Source organism: Penicillium concentricum, assembly GCF_028827145.1.
Source record: "Penicillium concentricum strain IBT 3081 chromosome Unknown utg000002l_segment0_segment0, whole genome shotgun sequence".
NCBI lineage: Eukaryota > Fungi > Ascomycota > Eurotiomycetes > Eurotiales > Aspergillaceae > Penicillium > Penicillium concentricum.
Window position 1 is genome coordinate 2,633,511 of NW_026622755.1, and position 26,466 is coordinate 2,659,976.

The following is a 26,466-nucleotide window of genomic DNA, read 5'->3' on the forward strand; positions in this document are numbered from 1 at the left end:
GGTTTGGATTTTTCCGGCACGAACGTTTAAAAGTTTTCGGGGTTTTCGTTCTAGGTATATGACGTAGGGAAAAACCTGCGAATTTGAAATGTGTTTTAGCAAAACATCATTCTCATTGAAGTCTGTTGTAGAGTGAGGTCAAACTTAACCATCTCCCAAGCCCGAGAGCCCCACCAATCCCGTTCCAGATATCCAGAGCGAGATCATCTCCCAAGAGCATCAAAAGACATCTGTTCACATAAAAAAGAGGGGTTAGGGGCCATAAAAGAGAATTGCTGCACGTGATGGATTAGCGTGTTGCTTTTTATTGAACAAAGTACGTATAGAATCATAACTTATCTCAGGTTGGTTCATGTCTATATATTTACGACTACCCGGCCCTACGCATGGCCCAATTTCTTCTTAGATTGGGCCGCACGGGTCTAATACAAAATATATGTAGTCCAATTCAAAATTCTTGACATATATAGCAGGTACGTTTCGTATGGGACCATTATATATAAGGTACTTAAGGTCAAAAGTTCTTGAACTTCTTGTAACTCATATTTCTCAACCCTAAGATTGAATACTTAGGAGAGCCAGGAGAGATGTTGATATTAAGAATCAAAACTAATCTATGATTTGATACAAGCTAAGCTGTTTTCTTCTGAAATCTATAGAGGATCAAAAACTGTACTTCCAAAAACCCTCCTTGGCTATACTATAGACCATAGATTTTCTTCCTAGAAATCCCCTAAATAATGGAATTCTAATATCATATATTGTGAGGCTTTGCTTACTTCCTATCTACATAATATTATGGTTGAGCAATATGAATTTTGAAAGAAATTCGGATCGTAAGTACCTTTTGTATGGTGGCCCCATATAGAAGATACATGTATGCATCTAAAAATTTGTAGCCCGTGCGGCTCAATTCCCGGGGATTTGGACCATGTGTAGGGCCGGGTAGAGATTAAAATAAGCAAATAGCAGAAGTCATGCGACCTCAGTCATGTAGCCTCTCAACAAATATACAGCGTTAATTAATAGTGGTCTTATATATGTACATTCATGTTAGTGTATGATATCCTATAAATAGGTCGACCTTGGGAGCTTTATAATCTTCTTCACGGCCTCTCTTACCAATAAACTTTATTGTGTAATCCATTGGCCTTAGTGGAGCCAGTGACGGGATAGTGATACATGCAGTGATGGCGATCGCCGCAAGCGGCGGGGAGGCATATAAGAAGATCAGAGCTATCCCTTACCCTCAATTCAATTAGAACAAAACATTTAACACAAGATATTCATATTCATACTATTCAATCAATACCTCCATTCAGAAAAAACAGCAAAAAATGGCACCCAAAGTCCTCGTCGTCCTCACCTCCCAAGACAAGATCGACGCCACCGGCAATCCAACCGGCTGGTTTTTGGTATGTAACTCCAATTACAGCTTTAGTCAAACACCTACACATCCTGTTCTCAAAAGAAGTCAATCAGACAATAAATCCCAATGAATCCCTACTAACCATCCACCAGCCCGAATTTGCCCATCCCCACGAAGTCCTCCATGACAAAGTCTCCCTAACAATCGCCTCCCCCAAAGGAGGCGAAGCACCCCTAGACCCAAAATCAGTCAAGATGTTCGAGGGAGATGAGGTGTCGCAGAAGTTCCTGAAAGAACAGAAAGCCCTATGGACGAACACTCACAAGTTGGCGGATATGCTTCCGCGCGCGGATGAGTTTGATGCTATTTTCTATGTTGGTGGCCATGGACGTAAGTCGCCATTACATTTCTTTCTCACTGTCTCCCCCTTTCCAGCTATAGCTACAGCTATACATGTGTTATCCAAAACACCTCTACACTACAAATCACATATTCTAACAGTGAAATATCTAGCCATGTTCGACCTAACAAACGACCACGTCTCACTCGCTCTCATCCAAACCTTCGCAGCAGCCAACAAACCCGTCGCGGCCGTCTGCCATGGCCCCTGCGTTCTACTGAACGCGACAGCTCCCTCGGGCGTGCCTCTTATCTCTGGTGTTGGCGTGACCGGGTTCTCGAATGCCGAGGAAGATTCCATCCATCTGTCTTCTGTGATGCCGTTTATGCTTGAGACGGAGTTGGGTCGTGTTACGGGTGGGAAGTATGTTAAGGCTGGGGAGCCTTGGGGGGAGATGGTTGTTGTTGGGAAGGCTGCTGGGACGGGATCGACTATTATTACTGGACAGAATCCTGCGTCGGCGGCTGGGGTTGGCAAGGCGATTTTGAAGGCTTTGGGGTTGTAGATAGGGTTTGGAATTAGGGCAAAGAAGAAAGGAAAAGAGTATGTGGATGTAATGTTACATGTTACATATTTGCTGTTATTATGATATTCTGGTTTTGATATGCTTGAGACAAGTTCAATATTACATAGTACTTTTCAATCAAAAGCACAAAGCGATTCAATATTGGTAGCGAAACCAGAATCAATAGCAGTAGCGAAAGGGGAATAGAGCAAGACACAAAAAAAGCAGCAGATAGCCCAAATTCGATAGATGGGTGAAGGAAATAAAGCAAGACAGATTTGTCCAGTCGAAGATTGAAGACCGGAGGCCAGGAGACATTTGAAAGAGAAGAAAAATAAACAGATGTCGCAACCAAAAGAATCCATCAATCGTATCGCAGTATTCGTCGGTCTGTCCATCTCCAGATGGAGATGCGGACCTTGTTCGGTCATCAGACCGCGCTTAAGCAAACACGACCAAGGTTTGGTCGGGAGAAGGGTATACGATTAACAAAAGATACATCCTGGATCATCACGAGCGAATATAGAGCCAGGGGAAAAAAGTGAGGAAAAATGGACAAAGGAAAGCGGAAAACTGGGATGGGGACGTCGCAGGCTAGCGCCTTTGTCCATCCTCGACGTTGCCGGTCAACTCGGCTACTCGGGCCTTGATGCGGGCGACACGGGCTTCGATAGCTGTGACAACAATTGTTAGCGTGGGGTCGGTTTGGGGAATGAAGTCACTACTCACTTTCTTCTCCGCTGGTATCTCCCTCGTCAGTGCGCTCTGACTGGCTAGTCCGGGTGTTCTCGGCCTCGTGCTCGTGTGCCTGTTCCTCCTGGGCAGCGGCAGCCCGTTGGGCAGCAGCCTCGCGGATGGCCTTCCAGCGATCCTGCGTAGCTTCGCTTGACTCAGGCGAAGTGGCGGTCTCAGGGCGGACACCATTGCCGTTAGTCGGGGTCTGGGGAACCTCGGTCTTCGGTGCGGCAGGTGCAACCTCCACGGGAGAAGGAGAATCCTCGGGGATGAAGGCAGGCTGGTCAGTCAGGGGACCCTGGTCGAACTTGGAGAACTCCTGATCGGCCGCGTCGCGTTCATTGGTACCAACGCGCGAGAGGGCATCATACTCGACGGCGCGTCTGGTCTTGGGCGGCGCACCGTTCTCTTTCAGAGAAGTAGAGGGTTGGGTCGGGGTTGGGATTTTGGTCGCAGGTTCCTTGACGGTCGGTTCAACACGCTGGGGCGTTGAGGGCTTTACAGCCTCCGCAGCCACGGGGGCAGCGGCGACAACGGCGGCCTTGGGGACAGGCTTCTTCTTCATGGGACTGGACTCCTGAGCTGCTTTCGTCCTGGCCTCAAGGGCCGCACGGGCAGCTGCCACATTGGAGATTTCCTTGGCATCAGTGCTCTTCACGGGAGTCTGTTGCTGTTCGGGCTTCTTCTTGGCACTAAACATGCTCTTAAAGGCGGAATTGCCAGTCTTCTTCTTCAGCTTCTTGCCCGCCTCGTCCACCGAGTCACGACGCTCAGTGGGTTGTTCGACAACCACAGGCTTTGTGGTGGGCTTCTCTTCTGCAGGAGTGGCGACATTGACAGGTTTAGTTGGCGCTTCCTTAGGAGAAGGGGGAAGGGGGTGGCCACAGCAGCAGCAGCGGCTTCTTTGGGAACTGGAGCTGGACCAGTCTTTCCAGTGTTGGTTGGAAGAGGTGCCAACGGCGTGGCAGGCTTCTCCTCGGGGTCCTTTGAAATCGGTTCCGGTGTGTCCTGGAGTTCTTCAACTTGACCAGTGCCAGCGCGGTTGTCACTAAGATATGCCGCCCTGAACGCACCCTTATCGTAGTTCTTAGTCCACTTCATGGCCTGAGAGGCCTCGTTCACAATAGCAGGCTGAAGGGTCATGACAGAGTTGGTCTTGGAGTAACGGCTGTTATTCGGGGTGGCACGGTTCTCTGTCGCTTCCGCTTCTTGCTCGCGGTGCTTCTTTTGCAGAGCGGCCGCAGCTGCCTGGATTCGCTTGTGCTGATCGGGTCCAATGCTAGTCTTGCTGTGCGGTGCCTGGTTGTTGGGCCGCTTGTACGACTCCTCAATCGAGGAGGGCACCTTCTTGGCCGACGACTTGCGGCGGTTGAGCTTACCTTTGCGGCTACCAAAGCTGAAGAATCGCTTCTTCTCAACAATCTGAGCACCAGCCTCAGGTTCTGGGGCAGCGCCCTTGATCTGCTCTTCAAGGATCAGCCATTTGGTATCCCGAATGCGGGTCTCCAGAAGCGCGCATCGACCAAACACAGCCTTGCGGGCGGCCGGCTCATCACCTGACAGACTGCTGATCCAAACCCACCAGAACGAGTCGTCCATGTCTAGGGTGTTGATACTCGCCAACTCGGCAGGCTCGAGATCCGGCTCGATATCCAAAGAGCGCTTGTGCGACTGAGAGCTCATGCCACGTACAGAGGCAATGGGAGGCAGAATCTTGTCAGGAGGCAAGAGCAGAGGGCCTACGTGGCCCTTCAATTTGTTTTCATCCGCGAATCCGGACGACATGAAGTCTGCCCATGAGGGGGTGGTAGGACGGCCAAGGTCACCTCCTCCAGACTGAGGAACGGATTGCAAGCCCCCGGCAGATCCACTCTTTGAAGTCCTTGCAGTCGCCGGCGGAGCAGTTTCCTTGGCTTCATCCTCCGGGTCAGAATCGATCGAACCACCGAATCCAATATCCTCGAAGCGAGACCAGGATGCATCCCGCAAACTGGTTGACTGCTTGGTACTCGAGACGCTGGATTGGTTCGCAGATGAGATGCATCTGAGAACACGGAGACACTCGTCGGTCAATGCGCTGACGGGGTCTTCGTAGTTGGCAAACTCCTGCAGGTGCCAGTCGTCGTCGCGGTATTCAAAGTTCTTAGCGCGTCGCAACAAAGAAAATGGCGTCGGGGAAACATTCTCCACGATCATCACCACCTTTGTGGTCGTAACTTGCAGCAAAGTCGGGGTTTCGGGAGGGTATTCGGTTGCTTCAACGAGTGATTGGAGAGAAATGGGGAGTGAGGAGATGCCACTCACGCCGCGAGGGACATCGGGAGACAACGAACGAAGGTAGGCGAAGAACAGATGACTTGTCGCATCGGCGGCACTAAATATTGATGTTAGAATACCATCTAGAACCATCAGATCAATGGAAGTCCATACACAGCCCAGTTCTTATAGGCGGCCTCGAAGCCATTGCCTGTATCGACATGCTCAAAGGCCCACCATCCAGCGTATCGGGAAAGCTTGCGGCCTCCCAGTCCATTGGATTTTCCATGAGCCGCAACGGCAGCCAAAAGGTCGAAGAAGTCCAGAATAATATTGGTGCGTGCATCGGAATCGCCGCCGATCGGAATGAAAGTCGAGAAAGCGTCGCGGGCCATATCCGAATCTAATGTTTCATCAGCGCGTATGTTCCCCGCATTCCATTCAATAACGCGTACCATGTTCGCCCATCTTGAAGGTCTCGTATGCCTCCCAAGTGACCACACCGCCAGGAAGTCTGCTCCAGCACCATTTCATCACACCGCAAAGAACCTATCGAAATGATGTTAGTCCCCCTGATAGCCCCCAGGAAAGACATTGTCCCTCACCATTGGCTCTGTGAGCCGGAGCTCCTGCGACAAGACATCTCCATTGACCGGCGAGCCCTTATCGAAAGATTGATTAAAGTAATTGCGAATGAACGTGCGGGCTGCACTGGGATCGGAGCTAGGACGGAACGGTAGGAGAAGGAATGGGGTGTCAAGAGCTGCAGCGACGAATGATCAGCAATCCGAACAATGATTTCGTATCGGTCAAGATATAAATCCACCTACCTCGGGCCTTGAGCTCATGCACACACCCTCGTACAAGGTCTTGGACTTCTTCCGGCGCGACCTCTGTCCGCAGCCACGCATCGGTCCATTTGGGTTTCGCAGGGGTCGGGTTCAGGGCCGTGGTAGGCTTGGCCTGCTTCTTTGTCGTAGTGGCATCCTTGCCCCGAAACACCCGAGAAAAGAAGGACATATCGGAAATGCGACTGAAAATTGACGTTGTCAGAAATCGGACTGTGGGGATAGATTGAGGGTCCGCTTTTTTTTTGCTTCTGTTTATCAAATTAGCAGAGGTTTCAATCCAACGACAATGCAGACAACCGACACGGTAATTAGACCGAGTGAGTAGTTAAAACGTCTAGGACGTGTCCGGGATGTCCTGCAGCCCCGGTAACAGCAGGACAAATTAAATCCCAGGTCAGGAATCTCTGTGCTCAAAGTGGAAACCACAGCCTCAGAAAGAAGAGAAAAGAAGAAAAAAAAGGGAAAAAGGAGAGACGAAAAGTGAAGGGTTGGGAGAGAAGGGGAAAAAAAAACACGAAGCGATTCACAAGCTCAGGGGTAAACGAAACTAAACTTACCCGCGAGTCTCGACTCCGTTAGATGCATCCACACAAAGGATTTCAACGTTTTTCTTATATTATTTCCTTAGAACTTGAACTTGACCTGAAGGGATTTTAAGTGAATGATACTGATAGTGATCATTTGATCAGGGTTTTAGGGATCCAAGGTTATGTATATTTTTATGTCTATGGGCATTAGGGCTATTCTATTGGAGGAACTGTCATTCAGACGTGTCGATATGTCTATATTACCTGCCCAATTTTAGTGGGGAGAGATTATAAGGACTTTGTACGGAGTACTGGGTGCCTACATATGTTTTAGGTACATATAAATGTCTAGTATAAATTGTCTACATTACATCCTTACATATGTCAACTCCAACTTAATCTTAGATGGTGGCTTTGTCAGATTATAAGATCTAGCGCTTTACTCTTTATAGGAAGATAGGGTAGGGCCACTTCTAGATTACCGGGATAGCCTATATATATTGTACATAGCTTGGAAATATAAATCTGACAGCTCTGTGGATCCTTAGTCCATGCCCTGAGCTTTCCCCGTTGACATCATGAAGGGCTGAGAATATCAAAAGAGGAACAGCTTCGATCAACTAAACTTGTCCAATAGGAACTAAAGGAGAAGACTCCACTGTGACAAGCTGCAGGGACAGTGGGATAAATATAGAATGATGAGTCAGCAACTAAATCTTCTCCCTGTCTTTCCCTCGATTCTATCTTTAGAATCAACCTTTCCTGCATCGTCAATCATCCTTTCTCCGCTACTATCATTTACTTCGTTTTTGGCTTTGTCTTCCCTTGTTTTCTAATATTTTATTCAATCTCCTCGGGTTCACTACTGTTTGAACGCCGGGGGGTCATTGTTTCCCAAGTCGCGTCCAGCCCCCCCTCCTCAAGTATCTACAGGGTTTCTTACCTTCAAAGACCTTGGTTCCTCATTTCACATACCTTTGTTGAACTAGTCCCATCTCTCAGATATTCTTGTGAAAAGACGAAGATTCTTCACATACCCGTGTGTCACTGTGCGTGGCTAGGATCGCCATCGCGTCGATTCTACATCCTGGGTAATTAAAACATAATCGCGCGAGGTATCTCGCAAGTCGCTTCGCGGCTTGCTGTACCGTCTATTCTCAGTCTTGCTATCGGTGCGCAATTGATGCGCCCGTAGCCGCCCATCATGGGTCGGAGAAAGATTGAGATCAAGGCCATCAAGGATGACCGCAATCGCTCAGTGTAAGTTGATCATCCCACTTGAGATCATAATAGTCACTGATCGCAGCTTCGATTACAGCACATTCCTGAAACGAAAGGGAGGTCTGTTTAAGAAGGCTCATGAGCTTGCTGTTCTCTGCTCCGTTGACGTAGCTGTCATCATTTTTGGCCACAACAAGAAACTATACGAGTACTCATCATGTGACATGCATGATGCTCTTGGTCGCTATCAATATGTGAGTAGAAGCTTCTTCGATCCATCCCGAAAATCTCTAACTGGTAATTTTTCAGTTTGGCCCTCCCCACGAGCATAAAGGTCCGGAAGATTTCGCGGGTAAGCGAGACGACGACGAGGAGGAAGATGAGGTTTCGCCAGCTCCCGAGGACATCCAAGCAGTTCAACAGAACCACCCCGCCATTCCCCCTCACCTCCAAAACCAGCCCGCCTTCCAGCACATGAATCATGCACCCTCCGCGTCACCCCCGATCCATGCTATGACACGTCATGGCACACCGCAACCCCAAGGCACTTCGCGACCCTCGTCAAGGAATCATATTCGCCGAGTCAGTTCAAACCTAGGCCCCCAGCAACATGGTACACCGCCGCCTCCCGGTCCCCAAAATGGCGGGTTTACGTACATGCAGAATCCGTCCATGTACAACCCGAATGTTCATATGAACCAACAACCTCGGCCGGGACAGTTTGCGCACTATGGACACCCACCGGGACAGCACCAAGGCACGCCTCCTATGCACCCTCACGGTTTACCGCCACAGCAAATGCCACCACAGCACCAGGGACAGCACCAGGGACAGCACCAGGCACAGCATCAGGGCCAACAGAATTTCCAACAGCATAGCCATGCCGTAGGAATGCCTCAGGGGCACCAGCATGTGCAGGCATATATGCAGGAACATGGGAGAAATTCGATGCCTCCAGGGTTCGCACCCGATGGTCATCAAGAACGGACTGCCTCGGAGCACCCCCAGGATGATTCCTCGGGTGCAATGAAAGCAGAGCACAGCCAGTCGCCGCCCCAAATGAAGTCCTTATCAAAATCACGGAGTATTTTCACGCCTATTGATGATCGAGGATCGGTGCTCGCCCGTTTCGGGCCTGGAATGGGATCATATGAATCTCACAATAACCATTCTCTCAAACTCGAAGCACTACCACACGCCTCGCCTGGTTCCAAATCAATGCCGGTTAGGGCTGCGACGGAGGCTCCTCGTGGAGGGCCAGTTGCTCCGGCGCCAAAAATCAAACCACCATCCCGAACTAACAGTGGACCGTTGCCCTCAAAACGACCGCAGTTGAAGGTGCAGATTCCTAGCGAAACCTCCGATGGTGGCAGTGCCACGGCCGACTCGTCACGCGATTCCGCTGGGAATAAAACCTCGACGCCTGCGAAAGGAAGTGCCGAAACTGGACCCCCGGGCGTCGTCTTACCCCCTCCGTCGCCATCAGCCGGTGCAATACTGAGTGCGGGAGCGCAAGGGCCTCCAAATCCGTTTGCGCGACCGCCTCCACCCGTTTCCACAACGCGAAACGACTCTTACGGCAGCAATAGTGGGAATCAGAACAATGGGAATAACTCGAATAACATTGAAACGCCCATCTCCGCCCTGCCGAGTCGCTTTGTATCCGATGCACTCCTCCCGTCACCTTCCAGCTTCTTCCCCGAATGGGGCTTCAGCCGCTCCGGCCCAGATTCCAACATGCTGCCGAGTCCCCTTACCTTCCCGACTCCGGCAGTGCAAAGCGGTCCCAGCTTTTCTCGAGAAGACGAACAAGACAAGAAGAGAAAAAGCCCCGACGGTGGATCCGCAGGGGAAGGTACACATAAAAAACCAAAAACATGAATGATGCTTGGCTTCCCTGGGGAAGTTGTCCCTATACTGTAAAGTGCTGGCATTTTGATCAACTGTCCCCGTGGACATACAATCTCACTTTCTTGTCAATACCCCATAACTCCTTTTTGCCCCGGGGGCATTTGAATGTCTCCAATTTCTAGTTCGATCAAGCCTCGCAGTCATGTATCCTCTCTATACCCTGGTTTTTTTTTGTCATTCCTTTCGCCATTTTCCTTTATTTTCTTTCCAATGACGTCTCTCACGTGGATCTTGAAGTGATATACCTGCTATCTTGTGTCAACTTTTTACCTTCATTTATTTCTTATCTCTGATTCTCTCTAATGTCGCGTTGGTAGAGACCTGGCGTTAGGTCTGACTGCTTTCTTGGATGTACATAAAGCAGGTTCTTGTTTCTAGGAATGATGCCAATCTTTTTTTCCTGCCATCGATTCCGTTGTAGAAGTAGTAAACTTACACTATTAAATGTTCGGTGTTCGATCGGACCAAACACCGAAAGGACATATAAAAGGTGACCCCGCTTTCTCTTTGATTCCCCTAAGGTACACATTCTTTGCATATACTACTTATACTATCTCAATTCAAAATGCCTTTTACTGGAAGCTGCATGTGCGGTGGCGTTACTTATGCCGTCGAAGGTACATTGATCGAATCCATATACTTCCAGAACTAACAACATACTAGCTGACACGTATATGGCCGCTCTGTGCCACTGCACCGATTGCCAGAAGGTGAGCCCCAAGACTTACTATTGTATACCAATGCACCTTACCTTGAACATCTCTAATCCCAAATAGTGGTCTGGCGGCGCATTCACCTCCAACGCAGTCGTTCCCCGCACCAGCATGAAAGTGACAAAGGGTAAATCTACCTCGCCCCAGTATCAATTTCTTTTTCTAATTCTTTCTACCTCCTATACAGGCACCCCCAATTCCTACGATGGAGTGGGAAACAGTGGCAAAATCAATAAGCACTTCTTCTGCCCGACCTGCGGCTCAAGTCTCTACACAGAATTGGAGATCATGCCCGATATGACTTGCATCAAGGCTGGAACTCTTGATGGAGGCGAGGCGAATTTCAAGGGAAAGGTTGATGTCGAATTTTATGTTAAGGATCGTCCGGCTTATCTTGCTGCTGTTGAGGGTGCTAAGCAGGAGCAATTGCTTGGTTGAATGGCTTGGTTGGAATTGATATTAATTCGAGAATAATCAATTCAAACATTTATCATCCATATGCCTACTTGAGACTCCGAAAGTCCCCATCGTTTCTTCCATCATTCGATATCCCGAGGACTATTTAAACCCTCGAAATTCCTATTTGCATCCTCTTATTCTTCCTCTTCCCCATCAAAAAACCATCATGTCATCCCTCAACATCACCCTCAGAAGCCACTCCGCCAAATGCCGCTTCCCAGAACGAGCCATGGCCTACATCACCATAGAATCAACAGGTGAGTCGGAAAATACCGTCTCGTACGGCGTCAACGTGACCGCCAGCCTCCTACGACACTTCCTGGAATCCCTATGTCCCAGCGAAGAACCCGAAACCACCCAAGCCGAAGCCGCAGTATCAAGTTTCTCCTCTAGCCCCATCCTCATCGTATCCAAGAACCCCAATACAGCAGACGCCAGGGAAAATCGCCATGGTCGACCCCGCATCTACAACGCCGTCATCACCACCTTCGCTATCTTCTGCGACTTCAACGAGCTGCAGAAGTTTATCGTGAAGGTCGATGAATACTCAAACGCGAAACTGAATAATGTCAGCTGGTTCCTCACTGATGCTACTAAGCAGAAGATGGGTGGGGAGTCGCGTAATAGGCTGTGCTTGATGCTGTTATGAAGGCGAATCAGTATGCGAAGGCTGCTGGGTTTGAGAGGGCGACGCCGGTGGATATCAAGGAAATTGAACCTCAGACTATGAATGCTGCGGGATATCCGCAGAGGCCGATCTATCGCCATTCTAGTGGAGTTAGTTTGACGCCCCAGGATATTGTGTTGAATTGTTGTGTGGAGGTTGCTTTTGAATGTGTGGGCGATCTTGGATCTGGTGATACTTAGGCTTTGGGGTTTGATGTGGTCAATCAACGCTTACAAATGGGGTGAACTTTTGAATCCAGCATGTTTTGCGCTTTATTAGAAAGTTGACATACACTTGGTTTTGCTATTGTTTTTATTAAATGGATATGCAAAGAACGACGGATACAGCACTTGGAGTAGTAACACAGATCGACTAGGTACTTCGGGATGTCCAATGGTCACTTTTCCCAACTAATAATTTGCACAAGGCTAGTCGATCTGTGATACTTCAAATACCGTGTCCGTAGTTCTCATAACTATTTTCTGAACAAAGGCCTTTGTAGTTCGGTGTTCGGCGTTTGATGCGGGGACATCTTCACGAAGCTTGGCATTTGACGTCAAGAAAGAAAAAAATGCCATTGAAAGAGGTTTAGATAAGATATAGCCGGAACAGAAAAATAAACCAGGGAGTTCATGCTTTACCAAGAATATCGACTCTGATGCCCTAAATGATATTGACACCCGAAGCTGTCACCGCCCACGCCCTTCGGGTATGACAGATATGGAGAAATTAAATTCAGACTTACCATTTGCGGAAGCCGGTAGTAACCGGCTTGTAGATATTTAAAGAACTTATCTTACTGCCAACTACTTTCAACCCATTATCTACACCCACCAATCTGGCCTCGTGTTCTCAATCCGTGAAAACTCTTCCAGCTTCAAAATGACTCACTCAGTTCTCTCCCGCCGCGCACAAGATGTCGTCGATGCCGGATCCGAGAACCCCATGTGGGACGTGATGAAGGATACATGGGATGCATCATCAAACCCCGATGGATACGTTAATGTGGGCGTAGCAGAAAACACACTGATGCACTCCGAGCTCTTAAAATTCATCAACAAGAAGCTCGACCTACCCGCAAAGTATCTCACATACAACGACGGCGGATGCGGTTCTTCTAGATTAAAGGCCGCCATCGCCGGCTTCTTGAACTACAATCTAAAGCCAGTCACACCTCTCGAGCCCAGCCATATCATGGCGACCAACGGTGTCTCGTCTGCGGTTGAGCATGTTGTATGGTCATTTGCAGACCCCGGAGAGGGAATTCTTCTAGGAAGACCGTACTACGGGATGTTCATTCCTGATATCTCGCTTCGTTCGGGGAGTTGTGTGGTTCCTGTTAGTTTTGGCGAAGAGGATCCTCTCAGTCTCGAGGGTGTGGATAAGTACGAAGAAGCATTGCTAGAGTTTCATCGGAAAACTGGCAAGAAAGTCAAGGCTTTGATGCTTGCTCATCCTCATAATCCGCTTGGACGATGCTATTCCAGAGAAGTGCTGGTCAAATTGATGCGACTGTGTCAGAAATACCAGGTTCATCTCATCAGTGATGAAATCTATGCTCTTTCCGTCTTTGAAAATACCGTCGATGAACATCCCGCACCTGTCAAATTCGAATCCGCCCTCTCTATTGATCTTACTGGCATTATCGACCCGAGATTGGTTCATGTCCTTTGGGGTATGAGTAAAGACTTTGGCGCAAACGGTATCCGCCTTGGCGTCATCATTTCCCAGGCAAACCGTGATGTTCATATGGCCTTAACCGGGCCCGCGCTTTATTCTTATGCTTCTGGACTCACGGATTACCTGACTGCTCTCTTGCTTGAAGACTTCGATTTCACAAATCGGTATATTCAACAAAATCAGAAGTTGCTGTCAGAGTCCTATGCATACACGGCCAACTGTCTGAAAGACCACGGAATTGAATATGCAACAGGATGCAATGCTGCATTCTTCGTCTGGATGAATCTGGGAAAGAAATACCGCGAGGTTCACCCGGAGGATGAGTGTGAGGTTGTCGGGGAACGAGTCATGCAGCGCCTTTTGCAAAAGAAAGTCTTCTTAGCCAGCGGCTTTCTGTTCGGGTCAGAGAAGGACGGGTGGTTCCGAATTGTGTTTACGCAAGGCCATGACTATTTGAGCGTGGCTTTAGAAAGGATAATCGCAGCAATTGAGGAATAGGATAGTCTCATGTCATCACCACAAAACAATCATGCATCAGTTCGGATTTGGGATAGTTGATTCGCATGCTAGATCAAACCTCAGCACTTTTCTTAGCTAGCATCTCCATAATTTCCGTATGGCCTTGTTCAGTTGCCGCATCGAGCGCCGTGCCATAAAGCTCCCCTTTGATGGTGATATCGGCCCCATGTTCGAGTAGCAATGCAACAAGTTCTCCATGACCTTCTGCCGCAGCCATCTGAAGCGCTGTGCTCTTCCCTTCGCCTTGGAAATTGACATCAGCTCCGTTCTCGAGTAATAATTTGACAATAGCTTGATGCCCATAGTATGATGCGTCCTCGATTGCTGAGCTACCATATCTGCCTATGAAGTTAGGATCGGCTCCAATCGCCAGAAGTATTCTGACGATAAGCTCCCTGCCTTTCTTAGATGCTGTCTGCAGTGGTGTGCCGTGAGTTTGGTGATTATAGCGTATGTCAGAGTAAACAATATTCTCTAGCAGACAAATTGCAATGTCCGATTCCTCGATATCATTGCATGCTACGTGAAGCGCCGAGCCGTAATATCCGTGTTCGAAATCGACGGCCCCGTTCTCGAGGAGGATTTTGACGACTTCCCCGTGGCCTTGGCAACAAGCTCCAAGCAGCGCTGTTCCATCCATTGGATCGCAATAATTGACGTCTGCGCCATTTTCTAAGAGGATGGTAACAATCTCTGGGTAGTTTTCAGTTGAGGCTAGGTAAAGCGGTTTCCCGAAACGTCCGCCTTCGCTGTTGGCGTCGGCCCCATTCTCGAGGAGGATTTTGACGATCTCCGAATTTCCTCGGTAACAAGCTCCGTGCAGCGCTGTTCCTTGCAATTCATGTCTATAATTGACATCTGCCCCCCTTTCTAATAGGATGAGGACAATATCTGGCTCGTTGCGACTTGAGGCTATGAAAAGCGTTGTCCCCAACAATCCACCTTTGCTGTTGACATCTGCCCCATTGTCAAGGAGGATTTTGACGATTTCCTGGTTGCCTTCGCGACAAGCTCCGTCCAGCGCTGTTCCGTGCATTCCTTCGCTATAGTTGACATCTGCACCGCTTTCAAGGAGGGCGAGGACAATATTTGGGTAGTTGGAAGTGGTGGCTATGTAAAGCGCTGTTCCGGACTCTCCGCCTTTGCTGTTGACATCGGCGCCGTTTTTGAGTAGGATAGGAACAATGTCCTGTTGACGTGAGAGTAGAGCTATATGGAGAGCCGTGCCATAGCGTATGTGACGGGAGTTGCAATTGGCACCTTTGCTCAATAGTAGCGTGACGACATCTGACTGGCCTGCAGAACATGCCGCGGAAAGTGCCGATGCTGAAGACTCGTTTTCAGAGTTGACATCAATGTGTTCCTCTGACAATATATGCTCAACCACTTGCTTCAACCCAAGATAACTTGCCAAAGACAAATCTGTCATGTCCTGAAAGTCCAGCTGGCCCCATCCAGAGGTTGCTGCCCACACCCATGCCTGGTGGCGATTACAAAGTGTACGCGCATCCTTTAGGGTCTGGTCAATGATTGCGGCTTCCTGGGATAGAAAGTGCAACGACCAGTGATTGGCGGCGTAGCGGAAGAACGGGGACATTTGGTCCAATGTAGGCCTGTTTGGGCCATCTTCTTCATATCCGTTATCACCCCGAGAGGCTATGTCCTCAACAAGGGCGCGGAGATCAGGGAGCATCAAGAACTGCAAACAAGTTCTTGATATGGTTTTAGTCGCTTTAGACATGCTCAAGCGCCCTTCCCATGTACCCCGCCCCGAAGGGTCAATGAGGAACTCTCTTGCCGTTTGGTGAATGAGGAACAGCTTTGAATCGTGAACGCTGATGAAGAGGCCACTTAAACCTTTGACAATGCTTTCAAAATTATTCTTAGGCCATAGATCATCCTCCAAGGTTGCGTGTGAGTTGAAAGTTTCTTCAGCTAAAGCCAATGTCAAGGCGACATTGGCCTCGTCAAGAGTTAGAGGTCGCGCCGCGGCAAGGATGATCTCAAGAAGACGCTCGGTTTCTTCTTGACATTTGCTTCGGCTTAGAATCTTTTCGTACGCCTCGGATAACTTTGATGGTATATTGTTCAATAGCTTTTGGATGCTGGATCGCTTCCCGTGGCGGCTCGGATCCTCTTTGATTGTTTCAAAGATGACATGAAGCCATAAGTAGGTGCGGTTCTCCATGCTTTTGATGCGTTTAGAGATCTCCTGTTGATCATCAAGGGTGAAGTTGCCTGCAATTTGGCTCACATGCTCATCAATGACCAGGTCAATCTCCCACCTGATAGCAGGAGACTCTTTATCGCCGTCAAAATGCAGGTATTCTGCTGTAGAGAAACCTTTAAAATCTCTCTCTATATCAGCATATGGTCGACTGGTTATGAGGAAGCTGAGCTTCGAAGATAATGCCGAAGAACCGTGTGGTTGGGAATAGAACTCTTCGAGTTTTTTGATCAGTTGCAACCTGCTTTGTTTCTCGCATTCATCCAGAGCATCGAAGATGCAAATAACTTCTCCGGCGTGAGGGCTCTTGGCACAAGCAAGAAGGATATTCCATAGTTCAGAGAAGCTCCTTGTAAGAGCTTTGCCGTAGTTCTTGTGAGCAGGCAGAGCTAGCTTTATCAGGGTACCGCTCGAGTCGCGAGTAAATAGCTGGTGAAGTACTGCACATAAAGCATTGACGCCATACATGCGGTCTTCGTAGCCATCTTTGAAAAAGAAGTGACAAACGGTCGAAGTTGTGACGTTCAAGGACAGTCTACGTTCGTCAATGAGCGATCGCGACAAAATTGATTTTCCACATCCAGGGCCAGCAGAGAGCCACAGAAGTCCAGATGTGTTACTATCGCGCCACTTGCAGAACTTATCATCGTTGAAAAACCATTCACATGTGCCTTGAACTCTGAGTCGGTTGAAATCTTTGTAGCCTTCATAATCGGAGGCTAGATCTTGTAGGAGCTCTTTTTCCGCCTGGCCCTCGTAGTTCCGCTGGGTTTGTCTTCTGCTTTCATCGAGGACTTGTTGAATCTCTTTGAGGATAGCACTTGACTCTTGAATTTCACGTAGTTGGCGATCCCAGCGCTCTCGAACCTCTTTCTCGTTATCGAGCGAGATTAGGCTGCTGTGAGCCGTTGATAAAGCTTCAATCTCGCCCGTCTTTCCAGCCCAGTCATTCCAACCCGTCACATTCTGCCACCCCCGGGAAAGTTGAGCCTTCGACAGATGGCATATAGCACGGGCTTGATATTCGATAATGTGCGAATAGAGCTTGATCAAAGGCTCAATTAGGTTTTCGTAATGTTCTCGATGGGCGGAAGTCAAGTAAGTCTCTTCGAAAATTGTCCAATAGATTTGAACATCGCTGATCGAGTTGAACCCTTTCAGCATAGCCTCGTTCGGTGTGGCAGCACTTGCCACTAGCTATATATATATATATGTATAAGCATGCAATTTCAGAGCAAGAGATATCAAACTTACAGGAAGAAGGATGGAAACACTGGACCATGCAAGCGCCGCATATGGTTGAAAGCTAACAGCACGTTTGATGACAGGATCAGACCATAAGAGAACTTTTGTCAATTTCTCGACTTGCTTTCGAATAATGACATTATCTCCCAAGAGAGGAAGCCGCCATTGTTTCTTCTGTCTGTCTTCCAATAGCTGATTCACAACATCTTCGACAAAATCCGAGCTCGATATATTTCTTTTAGTTGTGGAGTTAGGCTGTAGAGAGGCTAGGTGATTCGCGTAATCTCTCATCAAATCTGGCTCTCGGTTCGCAGCCAATTCGTAAGCGCGACTCCATGTGTCATTGTCCTGGCTCGTGCTGGAATATGGTGGGGGCGAGGAACCTGTAGAGGGCGAGATAGACGCTACATCTTGCTCACTTTTTGACTGTGCGGCACCCACAGTGGTCGGAGAAGAACTAGCAGCCCCCACTGAAGGTCCGGCAGGCTGTAATTTGAGGCTGGAAGCAGGCCTTGAAGTTGTAGAAGGTGCGATCTTCTCTGACTCCATAGGCGGTGAAGAAGTGATCGCGCTGTTCCCCTGGGGATCACCATTGCTTGCCTCTCTGCGTTTGAATTTCAGAAGTCGCCTCATCTTGACTGAAAACAGGTCGTTGAACCAGAATCTGAGCGGCGGCCGGTATAAATGGGGGGGGGGGAGACGGGAGGATGATAGTAATATCCTCAGCTGCCCCATCTTGGGCGCCCAATGCTTGGCCTAGGACTAGACCAGTCTGGTGTCTGACATATTACCCCTCTCTGCCAAGATTGAGGTAATTGATTGGGTGTACGATATAACCACATTGGGAGCAATTTGCAAGACATTACAGCCTTTCTGGTGAGAGATGAAGAGTAAAGAAAAGGACGGGAGAGCATCACGGTGCCAAGCCTTTCCACCCGTGGATCGCCCAAGGCTAATTGAACGTAACAAAACTCGGAGAATTCAAAACATCATCGTTCTTTTCCCATCATAATAATCCTGAACAATGACAAGCGTTACTGCCTCACAATTAGTCCGCTTCAATGCTCTCCAGCGCCCGGGGCGGGATGCATCCGGCAAACGCAACCCATTTCGCCGTGAAGGCTCTTCCCGGAGTCCCAGGCGAAGCTGTATTCTTCGCAAATCCCTACAACAACCACCATGAGTGTGAGGGCCGATCCCAAATTTCCCCTCTCTCACCTGACGCTCAGGCCAAAATCATTGTGCCTTTGCTATTGGAGGCATTCGTCAACCGATTCGATGAGCCGGGCGTAATTCCCCAGATGGGCAGCAACATGGAACCATTCGCGCCGTTCACTTGGAGCACCACCGACGAGAGCCTTGCGCAGGCCGTCTCCCGCAGGTGCCAGGAAATTGGAATCAGACGCGAGCTGTGTGATGTTGCCGTCACTACCGCCGAAGAGCTTCGCAGTGCCGAGGCTTGCTGGACTCGGTGGAGCAAGGCCTTGGTGGAAGCAATGGCTATGTTTGATCTCCCGGATGACGGTGCTGAGAATGTCGAGATGATCTGTATGAATTGTGGGTTTACTCCGTCGATGGATAAGCCCCTGCAGCCGTGTTCTCGGTGCTTGCAAGTCTCGTATTGCTCGAGGGAATGTCAAACCGCGAACGCTGAGGCTCACGGTCCGGAATGTGTCCCTGGTATTGATTGATTTTCATGACTCCTTGACCTCCTTTTTTTCTAACCTGTCTCTACGGTATTTGGAACCAATTCGTTTGATATCCTATGTGGCGCGGTGAAAGGAGCTTATGTCTTGGCTCTATTTTTGTATTTTTGTATTTGTACAAAAGGATTTCTTGAATAGAATAGAATAGAATAGCTTATGTGATTATACCAATATTATTATCAAATCAAGTACTGCTCTGCTTGTCGGTTATTTTTGCGGCGTTTAGAAGGAACTCGCATTATGGTGCACTCCAAGCGAGCTATACAGACTGTAGGTGAAGTTTCTGGTAGTGGCAGACCTCGACGAGTGTCATGTAGAATTGACTCCACCCAATCTAATATATCTTCCGCACCGCCCACCGCGTACCGAGTCCCCTGGCGCAAACGAACAGCACTACCGAGACGATATAAGCCAACCCGCAAAAAAGAATTAATCCCCAATACTTCTCCACCCCATCGCTACTCTGCACGTTAAGAATTTCCCCGGCAATCGGCAACGACACAAGCACGCCCAGCGCCACAAAGATATACGCCGTGCCGTACCTTTTCCCAAAGTCTTCGGTATTGGAAATCTGCGCCACGCATACAGGGCTGAGACTAATAGCCGAGCCGCTCCAGAACCCAAAAAGAGCAGCATAGCTGTTGACGGCGGCCCCGTTCGACCCTGATTTCAGCCAGAGTGAGAGCGTGAGGATCCCGGAGACGGCAGTCGTCACGACCATGGCATTAAAACGACCGTAATGATCTGCTGCATAGCCTGGGAGAAGCCGGCCAAGAATAGAGGTTGCGTTGAGAATTGACATGAGCGTGTAGGACTGGGTTATAGTCATGCCATTTGCGCGCGCATACGAGGTGAGGTATGTTAGCGGAATGGTGGCGCCGATGTCAGCGAACATAATTGCAAGGGTAGTCAAGGTAAAAACTGGTTCACGGAGGGGGCGGAAATCAACTGTCCGGCGGCTTGTCTTGCGGTGTTCGAGGCGTGATCGCTGGAGGAGCGCGCCAGTGCTGCAAAGGGTGAGAGTAATGAAGCCGAGGGTGCGAATAGCCCAGCCGAACCCTGCCGAAGACACGAGAGCGTTGAAAATTTGTGGGAAGATGATGCCGCCGATACTTCCGGCCGTTGCAACGATCCCTGTGGCGAGGGCACGACCGGTGTAGAACCAGTGGTTTACGATGGAGACGCTGGGGGTAAAGACCATGGATGCGGAGATCCCCCCGAGGACGCCGAAGCCGAGCATGAACTGGTAGTATTCTATCGGACAATTAGAGGGTAGGAGGGGGAGGGGCTTGACACGACGGCTGTCACATACCTTTTGAGACACTGAATACCATAACAGCCGTCGTGAGACCAATCGTGCCGAAAACAAGCAAGTGCTTCGGCCCATAACGATCGAATATCGGCCCTAAACCCTCGTTAATCGTGCTCTTGCTAGCGGTGAGACGGACGTACCAAACTGAACACCACCAACTAATAAGAAGAACATATACACGCTGAAAATCCAGGATATTGACGAGTGCGAGTACTCGCTCAGCAGATTGGTCGAAAGCCAGTCGGCAAATACGCCAGTGCTGTTCATGAGCCCGAAAGATGGTAGACAAGCGCACCATGAGCCCAGAACCACGAGCCACGCATGCAAACCTCCATCCGGAAATGAATCGGGCGAGTCGTCAGCAGATACATATTCCATAGGCGGTGAGACTGCCTCGTGCTCATGGGCGGTGGTTTCTTTTACCATAGTGTTCATTGTGAAGTGTATGCAGCAGATTCAACTCGGTTTGGCAGGGGGGATTCTCAGACAGTCCCCCGGCTCTTTATTAAAAGCCCTCGGGAAGGGCAGTCAAAATAAGCCCCTTGCATGGGATAAGGCTGGGGGTTCCTCTGTACATTGCTCTTTGATACCAAGAATGGAACGGCGGGTGATCTACTCCGTACTAAGACCACAGATGCATTGATTATTGCAGACCAGTCCACTGCATTCGGGTTACTAAAGTAGGTCCTCCTTTGTTCAACTCAACTGGCTCTGGGTGAATGACTTTGGCCTAATATATTGGAACTATAATAAAAGACAACAAACTCAATATCCTACTACAGTAAAGGAGAACATGTTGAGTGACGGAGATTTGGACATACTGTTCGAGATAGTACATCTGCTCTGCAGCTTTGAAAATATAATGGATGTGTGTAGCAAGCCTGTGATATGCTTTGCAGATTTACTATTCGAATTGGGTTACCTTGATACTCTCCTCTCCCTTGTGGGATTTTTGGGCAAACCGGTCAAAGTGAAATGAGTTGACTGCTCTACCTACGAGCTGCCGTCATATTATGTCTCGACTCTTCTACCTTGTCTCCGGAGCCGTGACCGATCCTTCCTAGACTGAGGTGTACCACTTATTATAGTTACAGAAAGAATTGCCTATGATAGCGAACTATCTTCCAGACTTTCATTAGACAGGACAGGGTCTTTGCATAAATTGATTCAAAACTTGATCACTATCTATCCTACCAGCATCCCAGGGATTCGTGAGCCGCACCTTTGGCTAGGTCAACGCACTCACACATCTCCTGTCTCCAAATAGGGGAATGACCTCTTCTCCCCCGTCTCAATGACGGCCTCCATAAATACCCGAACAAGAGGGTCCATACCGACCCGGCCAGCCCTTTCTAACCACTCTTGCGTGCTAATCTTCTCATAACTGCCTCCATAAAGCTGACTTAGACGCTCACCCAACTCTCCAAGGGGGACCTTCACTCCGCTCGAATAGTGCTTGATCCGTAATGCGCCCGGCCCCTTTCCGTCCTTGAATAGAGAACCAGGACCAGAATTTACTTTCAATGCCTCCCGAATGATTTCAGCAGCAACTTCTTTAACCTCCTTAAAATCGAGATACCCACACATCCCCTCCTGCGCAGGGAAGGCGCCCAGCTCCCTCGAAAACCGCACGATACAGTTCATGCTATCTGTGTTCGGCGCTTCCTCACCAATAATATAGCAAGGGCGATGGATACACACATTCAACATTGTTTTCTTCGCCACACGCTCAAGGAAGACCTCGCTAGCCCATTTGGAAGCGATGAGGCCGTCGGAGCCGTCAGTTGGAGGCTCGTACTCCGAAACTGAGATCGGCGGGTATGATGTGACGCCGGAGAGCAGGGTCAAACGGTTCGAGGAGATGTAGTGCACGGGTACGTGTGCACGGAGGGCAAGCTCGGCGAGGAATATTGTTGAGTGGAAGTTTGGGGTTCGCGAAGAAGCGTAGCGGTTCATGCAGTTGCCGAACGTGCCGGCGTGGATGATGAGGTCGATGGTGGTGGAGAGGTGGTTTAGGGTATCCTGGGAAAGGCCGAGGGAGGAGTCCATTAGCAGGCCCGGGTGGACTGTGATGCGGTCGGAGGGTGGGAGGGAGGATATCTGTTCGGGTTCGACAGCAATGCAGTGGACTGTCGTAATGGTGGGGTTCGAGAGGAGGGAGTGCAGGATTGCTTTGCCGATGAAGCTGGCCGAGCCTGTTAAGAGGACTTCGTGGATCGTGCCTGCAGTGCCTGCAGTGCGTGGGTGTTCGTCCTGGCAGTACCCTTGGGGTTGATACTTGAGGAAATGTTCGGGTACCTTTGTCTCCTCGTCCCAGTTGATCGTGTCATCAGTGATGTGCGCCCGTTTGGAGCTCAGCATTCGGGCCATCTTCCCCAACGTGCTTTCCTTGAATAGCTCGGCGAGGGGGATGGTTATTGTCATTGATTGCCGAATGAGCCCTTGCAACTTGGCCAGAAGGACCGACGTGCCTCCCACGGAGAAGAAATCGGACCTTGGCTGGATCGCCATTCCTGGGACAGAGCTCCCCTGCAGGACTTGCTCCCACAATACCTTCAGCTCGGCCTCCGCAAGCGTAAAAGACTGGTCGGTTTCTGGACCAGCAGGGGACTTGATCTCAGGCAGCGGGAGCATCGCCAATGCCTTCCGATCGACCTTGCCATTCGACGTCGTCGGAATGGTATCGACGGGAATGAGAATACTCGGGCGTATGGACTGAGACAGGGGAAGCTCAGCCACGATATTCCGAAGCTGGCCCTGAGTCACAGCCTTGCCAGGCGCGAGAACCACATGCGCGATGAGTAATCGCGACTCACCCTCCCCTCTGGGCGACACAACAGCGTGTGAAATCAGATCGGGCGCCGCTGCTAAGATCGCATGCGAGACCTCCTCAAGGTCCACACGGATTCCGCGTAGTTTGATGACGGTTTCGCCGGTCATCCGGGCGATGAATACAAGTGAGCCATCTTCGAGCAGTCGACCTTGGTCTCCTGTTTTGTAGAGCTTTGTCCACCCGCGCGCGCGGTATTCATCTGAGGCGAAGGGGTTGTCGAGGAACTTTTCCTTCGCCATCGAAGCGTCCAGGTAGCCCAGGGCGACGACCGCACCGCCAATGCAGACTTCGCCGGGGAAGCCGGGACCGAGGAGGTTGAGGTGTTCATCCACAATGTATAGTGCTGTGTTGGGTAGGGCCCTACCAACATTGCCTACTACCATGGTGGTCGTTGGCTCTTTACCTCCTGACACTGGGGCTGCTGAACAAATCGAGACACCCCCTGCTTCAGTGGGCCCATATACAATAGTAATTTCAGGAGAAAACCGCGCCCCCAACCGCGCCTGGAACTCTCTGACTAGGTGGTCCGTGACAAGCTCACCGCCGATAATCGCATATCGCCATGACCTTAGCAGCGTCAGGAACTCCGCCCCGTACCGGAGGAGCATCGTGTGCTCGGCGGGTGTGCCCATAGTCATCGTCACGCGCTCTGCGACCATTAACCGCGAAATGGCAATCGGGTCGAACCGCATCTGCTGCGGTACGATCACCAAACTCCCGCCGAAGCAGAGCGCCAGGAACACCTGTGCGACACCCATGTCGAACCCCGGGGAGCTCTGCTGGAGGACCGTCTCCGGGCGGGAGGAGAATGTTGCGCCCCCATGGGAGGCGATCCAGTTTGTGAAGAGGCCCTGTTGCAGCATGATTCCTTTGGGTTTTCCGGTTGAACCGCTGCTGTAGAGGATCATGGCCAGAGATGCGGAGGTGCCTCTGATGGGAGTCGGAGCGAGGCTATCGTCTGCTTGAATATCATCAACATGGAGAACGAGTGTCTCTTGACTTCTAAACTGATTCACTCTCTGTACAGTCGTTGTCTGGCAGAGAATCACCGACGGCTGGCAATCCTCTATCATAGCCGCCTGGCGCGCTGCTACAAAGCTAACATCCACAGGAACATAGATTGCGCCGACCCGAAGCACCGCTAGCATAGCTGCGATAGCTTCAATCGAGGGTTCGCAAAAGATAGCAATCCGCGACCCGGGTCCAACTCCGCTATCAACGAGTGCAGAGGCAATTGCATTTACACGCGCTGCCAGTTCTGTGTAGGTATAAGAACCTGTATCATCTGTCACCGCGACAGCCTGTGCATGATCCCTTGTGATATCATCAATCCGCTCAACCAGGGTTTCCGGCCACCCATAATCAACAATCTCGCCTTCCCCGAGACGAAGGGTCGCGTCAATGACAGGCTTGGGAAACAATGCATACTGATCGACAGCTAGAGACTGATCCTCACAAACACTCTCCAGAAGATGAGCATACATCTCTGAAAACATCTGTACGCTCTGCCGAGTGTACAAGTAGTTCCGGCTGTCAATTTCGAGCAGCCATGGACCCGTCTCTGAAGGCGTGAAATTGATGCCCATGTCATAAGGCAGTCTCGCCTGCACAGCATCAACATACTGAAGCGATGCAGTCTTGCCCAGAGGTAAACTGAGTGTCTCGCCCATGCGGTAGTTTACCATGATTTGGAAGAGCGGCGTGTGTGTTGAGTTGAGTGGGACCTTTAGTCTGTCTGTGAGCATGCCGAAAGGTATGGCCGAGTTGCTTAGTGCTGCGATCGCAGTAGAAGCTGTGCGTCGGAAAACATCGGTGAATGTATCGCCTTTGTCTAAACGGAGTCGAAGGGGGAGTGTATTCACAAAGAAACCCAGTGTGCGCGCGAAGCGATGATCAGATCGTCCGGCATCTGTGGCGCCGATGCAGATCTCCTCTGTTCCAAGCAGACGACAGAGAAGAACTTGAATCACAGAGAGATGGAAATGGAAGGGCGAACTGCGCAATGTGCGCGATAAGACCTTAACCCGCTCTGTACATGCCGCACTTATTTCCATCGTGATCGTGTGGCTCGCAAAATCTTTCGAGGCCACTCGCTCCTTCACGCGCGAAAAGGGGAGCAGGGAACTCGGCTCAGGAAGTGGCATCAAATTCTCTCTCCAGTACTCGAACTGCCGATCCAGATCGCCCGATTCGATCGCCCGATACTGCGCGTCCGCATAGTCCGTATACGGCGGCGGTACCGCCGCCAGCGGTTTCTGCTGGTAGGCCAGACTCAACTCCTTGAGGAAAATAGACCAGCTGTACCCATCAATCACGAGGTGGTGAAAGTAGAAGAGGATCAGATACTCTCTCCCGCCTTCTTCTCCTCCAGATTGGGCATGCTTGTTGGGAAATACCGTAACCCGGAACGCATCTCCTTGATCCATTCTCCACACAATCTCCTTCGCCTTCTCCATCTCCCGCGTGTACAGACCCCCGACGAGATCTTCCTCGATGTACTCGAAAGAGGGCGCCGGCTCAACACGCACGCCCTGCAACAACTCACGCGTGCTTGGATCCATGAAAATTGCAGTCTGCAGCGTCTCGTGCCGTGGCAGGACTTCTTTTAGGGCACATTCAAACCGCTGGACGTCGAAGTCACCGGTGGTTCTGTAGGCCACGGCCATGTTGGCTTGCGTCGGGTCGGACATGTATTGCTCGGCGAACCAGAAGCGGGATTGCACTGGGGACACCCGGTGTACTCGTTTGAAGCTGGGTGATGGGGGATTCGGCTGCGCCATGATTGATCGATTGACTCTTGATTGAAGATGATGGATTTTGGATGAGATGAGATCTTGTCAAGTCTACTGGTGCTGGGTATTCCTTCCTTCTTTCATTCCTTTTTTCAAAGAATTATAGGATCTGATTCTCGAAGAGAAGGTGGCTTTGTACAACATAATTTGATGCATGAACCCATTCTCCACTTACACGAGCCCTACATTGGTGGTAGTATGGTACCCAACGTACCTGGAGCACACAGACGCACACCTCACTCTCCTCTCCTCGCCCACGGCGCATTGGAGATCAGAGACATGTATCAACACTCAACGGACAGTATTTCCTTTTGGGACCCAATAATACCACCATCGGACTCGTATTTCACCTCGCGTGCACGGAGGACACGACCGGACAGGAGAGTGGATTGGCTGTAGTCCGGCTACGAGTTGCAGGTCTCCACCCTTTAGGGGGCCTAACTATGCCCAACCCTGAGAATAAATGCGCGTATATCACTGGGTGTATTACATTGCATTGATTCATATGGGCTACGCTAGGGAGATAGACTGTGAAACA

The 26,466-nt window shown here is 50.0% G+C and overlaps 10 protein-coding genes across 10 annotated transcripts; 6 read left to right on the forward strand and 4 right to left on the reverse strand.

Annotated features, from left to right (window-relative positions):
- Positions 1–1,337: 1,337 nt before the first annotated feature.
- On the forward strand, positions 1,338–2,274 carry N7517_004585 (ThiJ/PfpI family protein; the record flags this gene model as incomplete). Its single annotated transcript, XM_056722315.1, has 3 exons — positions 1,338–1,415; positions 1,522–1,759; positions 1,883–2,274. The coding sequence occupies 3 exons, from the start codon at positions 1,338–1,340 to the stop codon at positions 2,272–2,274; spliced, it is 708 nt and encodes a 235-aa protein (XP_056578565.1).
- Positions 2,275–2,868: 594 nt separating this feature from the next.
- On the reverse strand, positions 2,869–6,285 carry N7517_004586 (DUF1708 domain-containing protein; the record flags this gene model as incomplete). Its single annotated transcript, XM_056722316.1, has 7 exons — positions 2,869–2,948; positions 3,004–3,865; positions 3,895–5,383; positions 5,440–5,668; positions 5,721–5,814; positions 5,871–6,028; positions 6,096–6,285. The coding sequence occupies 7 exons, from the start codon at positions 6,283–6,285 to the stop codon at positions 2,869–2,871; spliced, it is 3,102 nt and encodes a 1,033-aa protein (XP_056578566.1).
- A 1,562-nt stretch (positions 6,286–7,847) lies between these two features.
- On the forward strand, positions 7,848–9,745 carry rlmA (SRF-type transcription factor RlmA; the record flags this gene model as incomplete). Its single annotated transcript, XM_056722317.1, has 3 exons — positions 7,848–7,903; positions 7,950–8,118; positions 8,174–9,745. 3 exons carry the CDS (start codon positions 7,848–7,850, stop codon positions 9,743–9,745), a joined length of 1,797 nt encoding a protein of 598 aa, XP_056578567.1.
- Positions 9,746–10,340: 595 nt separating this feature from the next.
- Positions 10,341–10,926, forward strand: N7517_004588 (GFA family protein; the record flags this gene model as incomplete). The annotated part of the gene is made up of 4 exons (XM_056722318.1): positions 10,341–10,392; positions 10,439–10,485; positions 10,552–10,615; positions 10,676–10,926. 4 exons carry the CDS (start codon positions 10,341–10,343, stop codon positions 10,924–10,926), a joined length of 414 nt encoding a protein of 137 aa, XP_056578568.1.
- Positions 10,927–11,113: 187 nt separating this feature from the next.
- N7517_004589 (SIMPL domain-containing protein) lies at positions 11,114–11,814 on the forward strand (the record flags this gene model as incomplete). Its single annotated transcript, XM_056722319.1, has 2 exons — positions 11,114–11,515; positions 11,575–11,814. 2 exons carry the CDS (start codon positions 11,114–11,116, stop codon positions 11,812–11,814), a joined length of 642 nt encoding a protein of 213 aa, XP_056578569.1.
- Positions 11,815–12,496: 682 nt separating this feature from the next.
- On the forward strand, positions 12,497–13,792 carry N7517_004590 (putative aminotransferase; the record flags this gene model as incomplete). Its single annotated transcript, XM_056722320.1, has 1 exon — positions 12,497–13,792. The coding sequence occupies one exon, from the start codon at positions 12,497–12,499 to the stop codon at positions 13,790–13,792; it is 1,296 nt and encodes a 431-aa protein (XP_056578570.1).
- Positions 13,793–13,865: 73 nt separating this feature from the next.
- Positions 13,866–17,918, reverse strand: N7517_004591 (uncharacterized protein; the record flags this gene model as incomplete). The annotated part of the gene is made up of 2 exons (XM_056722321.1): positions 13,866–17,237; positions 17,295–17,918. 2 exons carry the CDS (start codon positions 17,916–17,918, stop codon positions 13,866–13,868), a joined length of 3,996 nt encoding a protein of 1,331 aa, XP_056578571.1.
- A 428-nt stretch (positions 17,919–18,346) lies between these two features.
- N7517_004592 (zinc finger MYND domain-containing protein) lies at positions 18,347–18,976 on the forward strand (the record flags this gene model as incomplete). Its single annotated transcript, XM_056722322.1, has 1 exon — positions 18,347–18,976. The coding sequence occupies one exon, from the start codon at positions 18,347–18,349 to the stop codon at positions 18,974–18,976; it is 630 nt and encodes a 209-aa protein (XP_056578572.1).
- A 349-nt stretch (positions 18,977–19,325) lies between these two features.
- N7517_004593 (MCT family MFS transporter) lies at positions 19,326–20,738 on the reverse strand (the record flags this gene model as incomplete). The annotated part of the gene is made up of 3 exons (XM_056722323.1): positions 19,326–20,245; positions 20,304–20,396; positions 20,444–20,738. The coding sequence occupies 3 exons, from the start codon at positions 20,736–20,738 to the stop codon at positions 19,326–19,328; spliced, it is 1,308 nt and encodes a 435-aa protein (XP_056578573.1).
- Positions 20,739–21,545: 807 nt separating this feature from the next.
- Positions 21,546–25,916, reverse strand: N7517_004594 (acetyl-CoA synthetase-like protein; the record flags this gene model as incomplete). The annotated part of the gene is made up of 1 exon (XM_056722324.1): positions 21,546–25,916. One exon carries the CDS (start codon positions 25,914–25,916, stop codon positions 21,546–21,548), a length of 4,371 nt encoding a protein of 1,456 aa, XP_056578574.1.
- Positions 25,917–26,466: the final 550 nt, after the last annotated feature.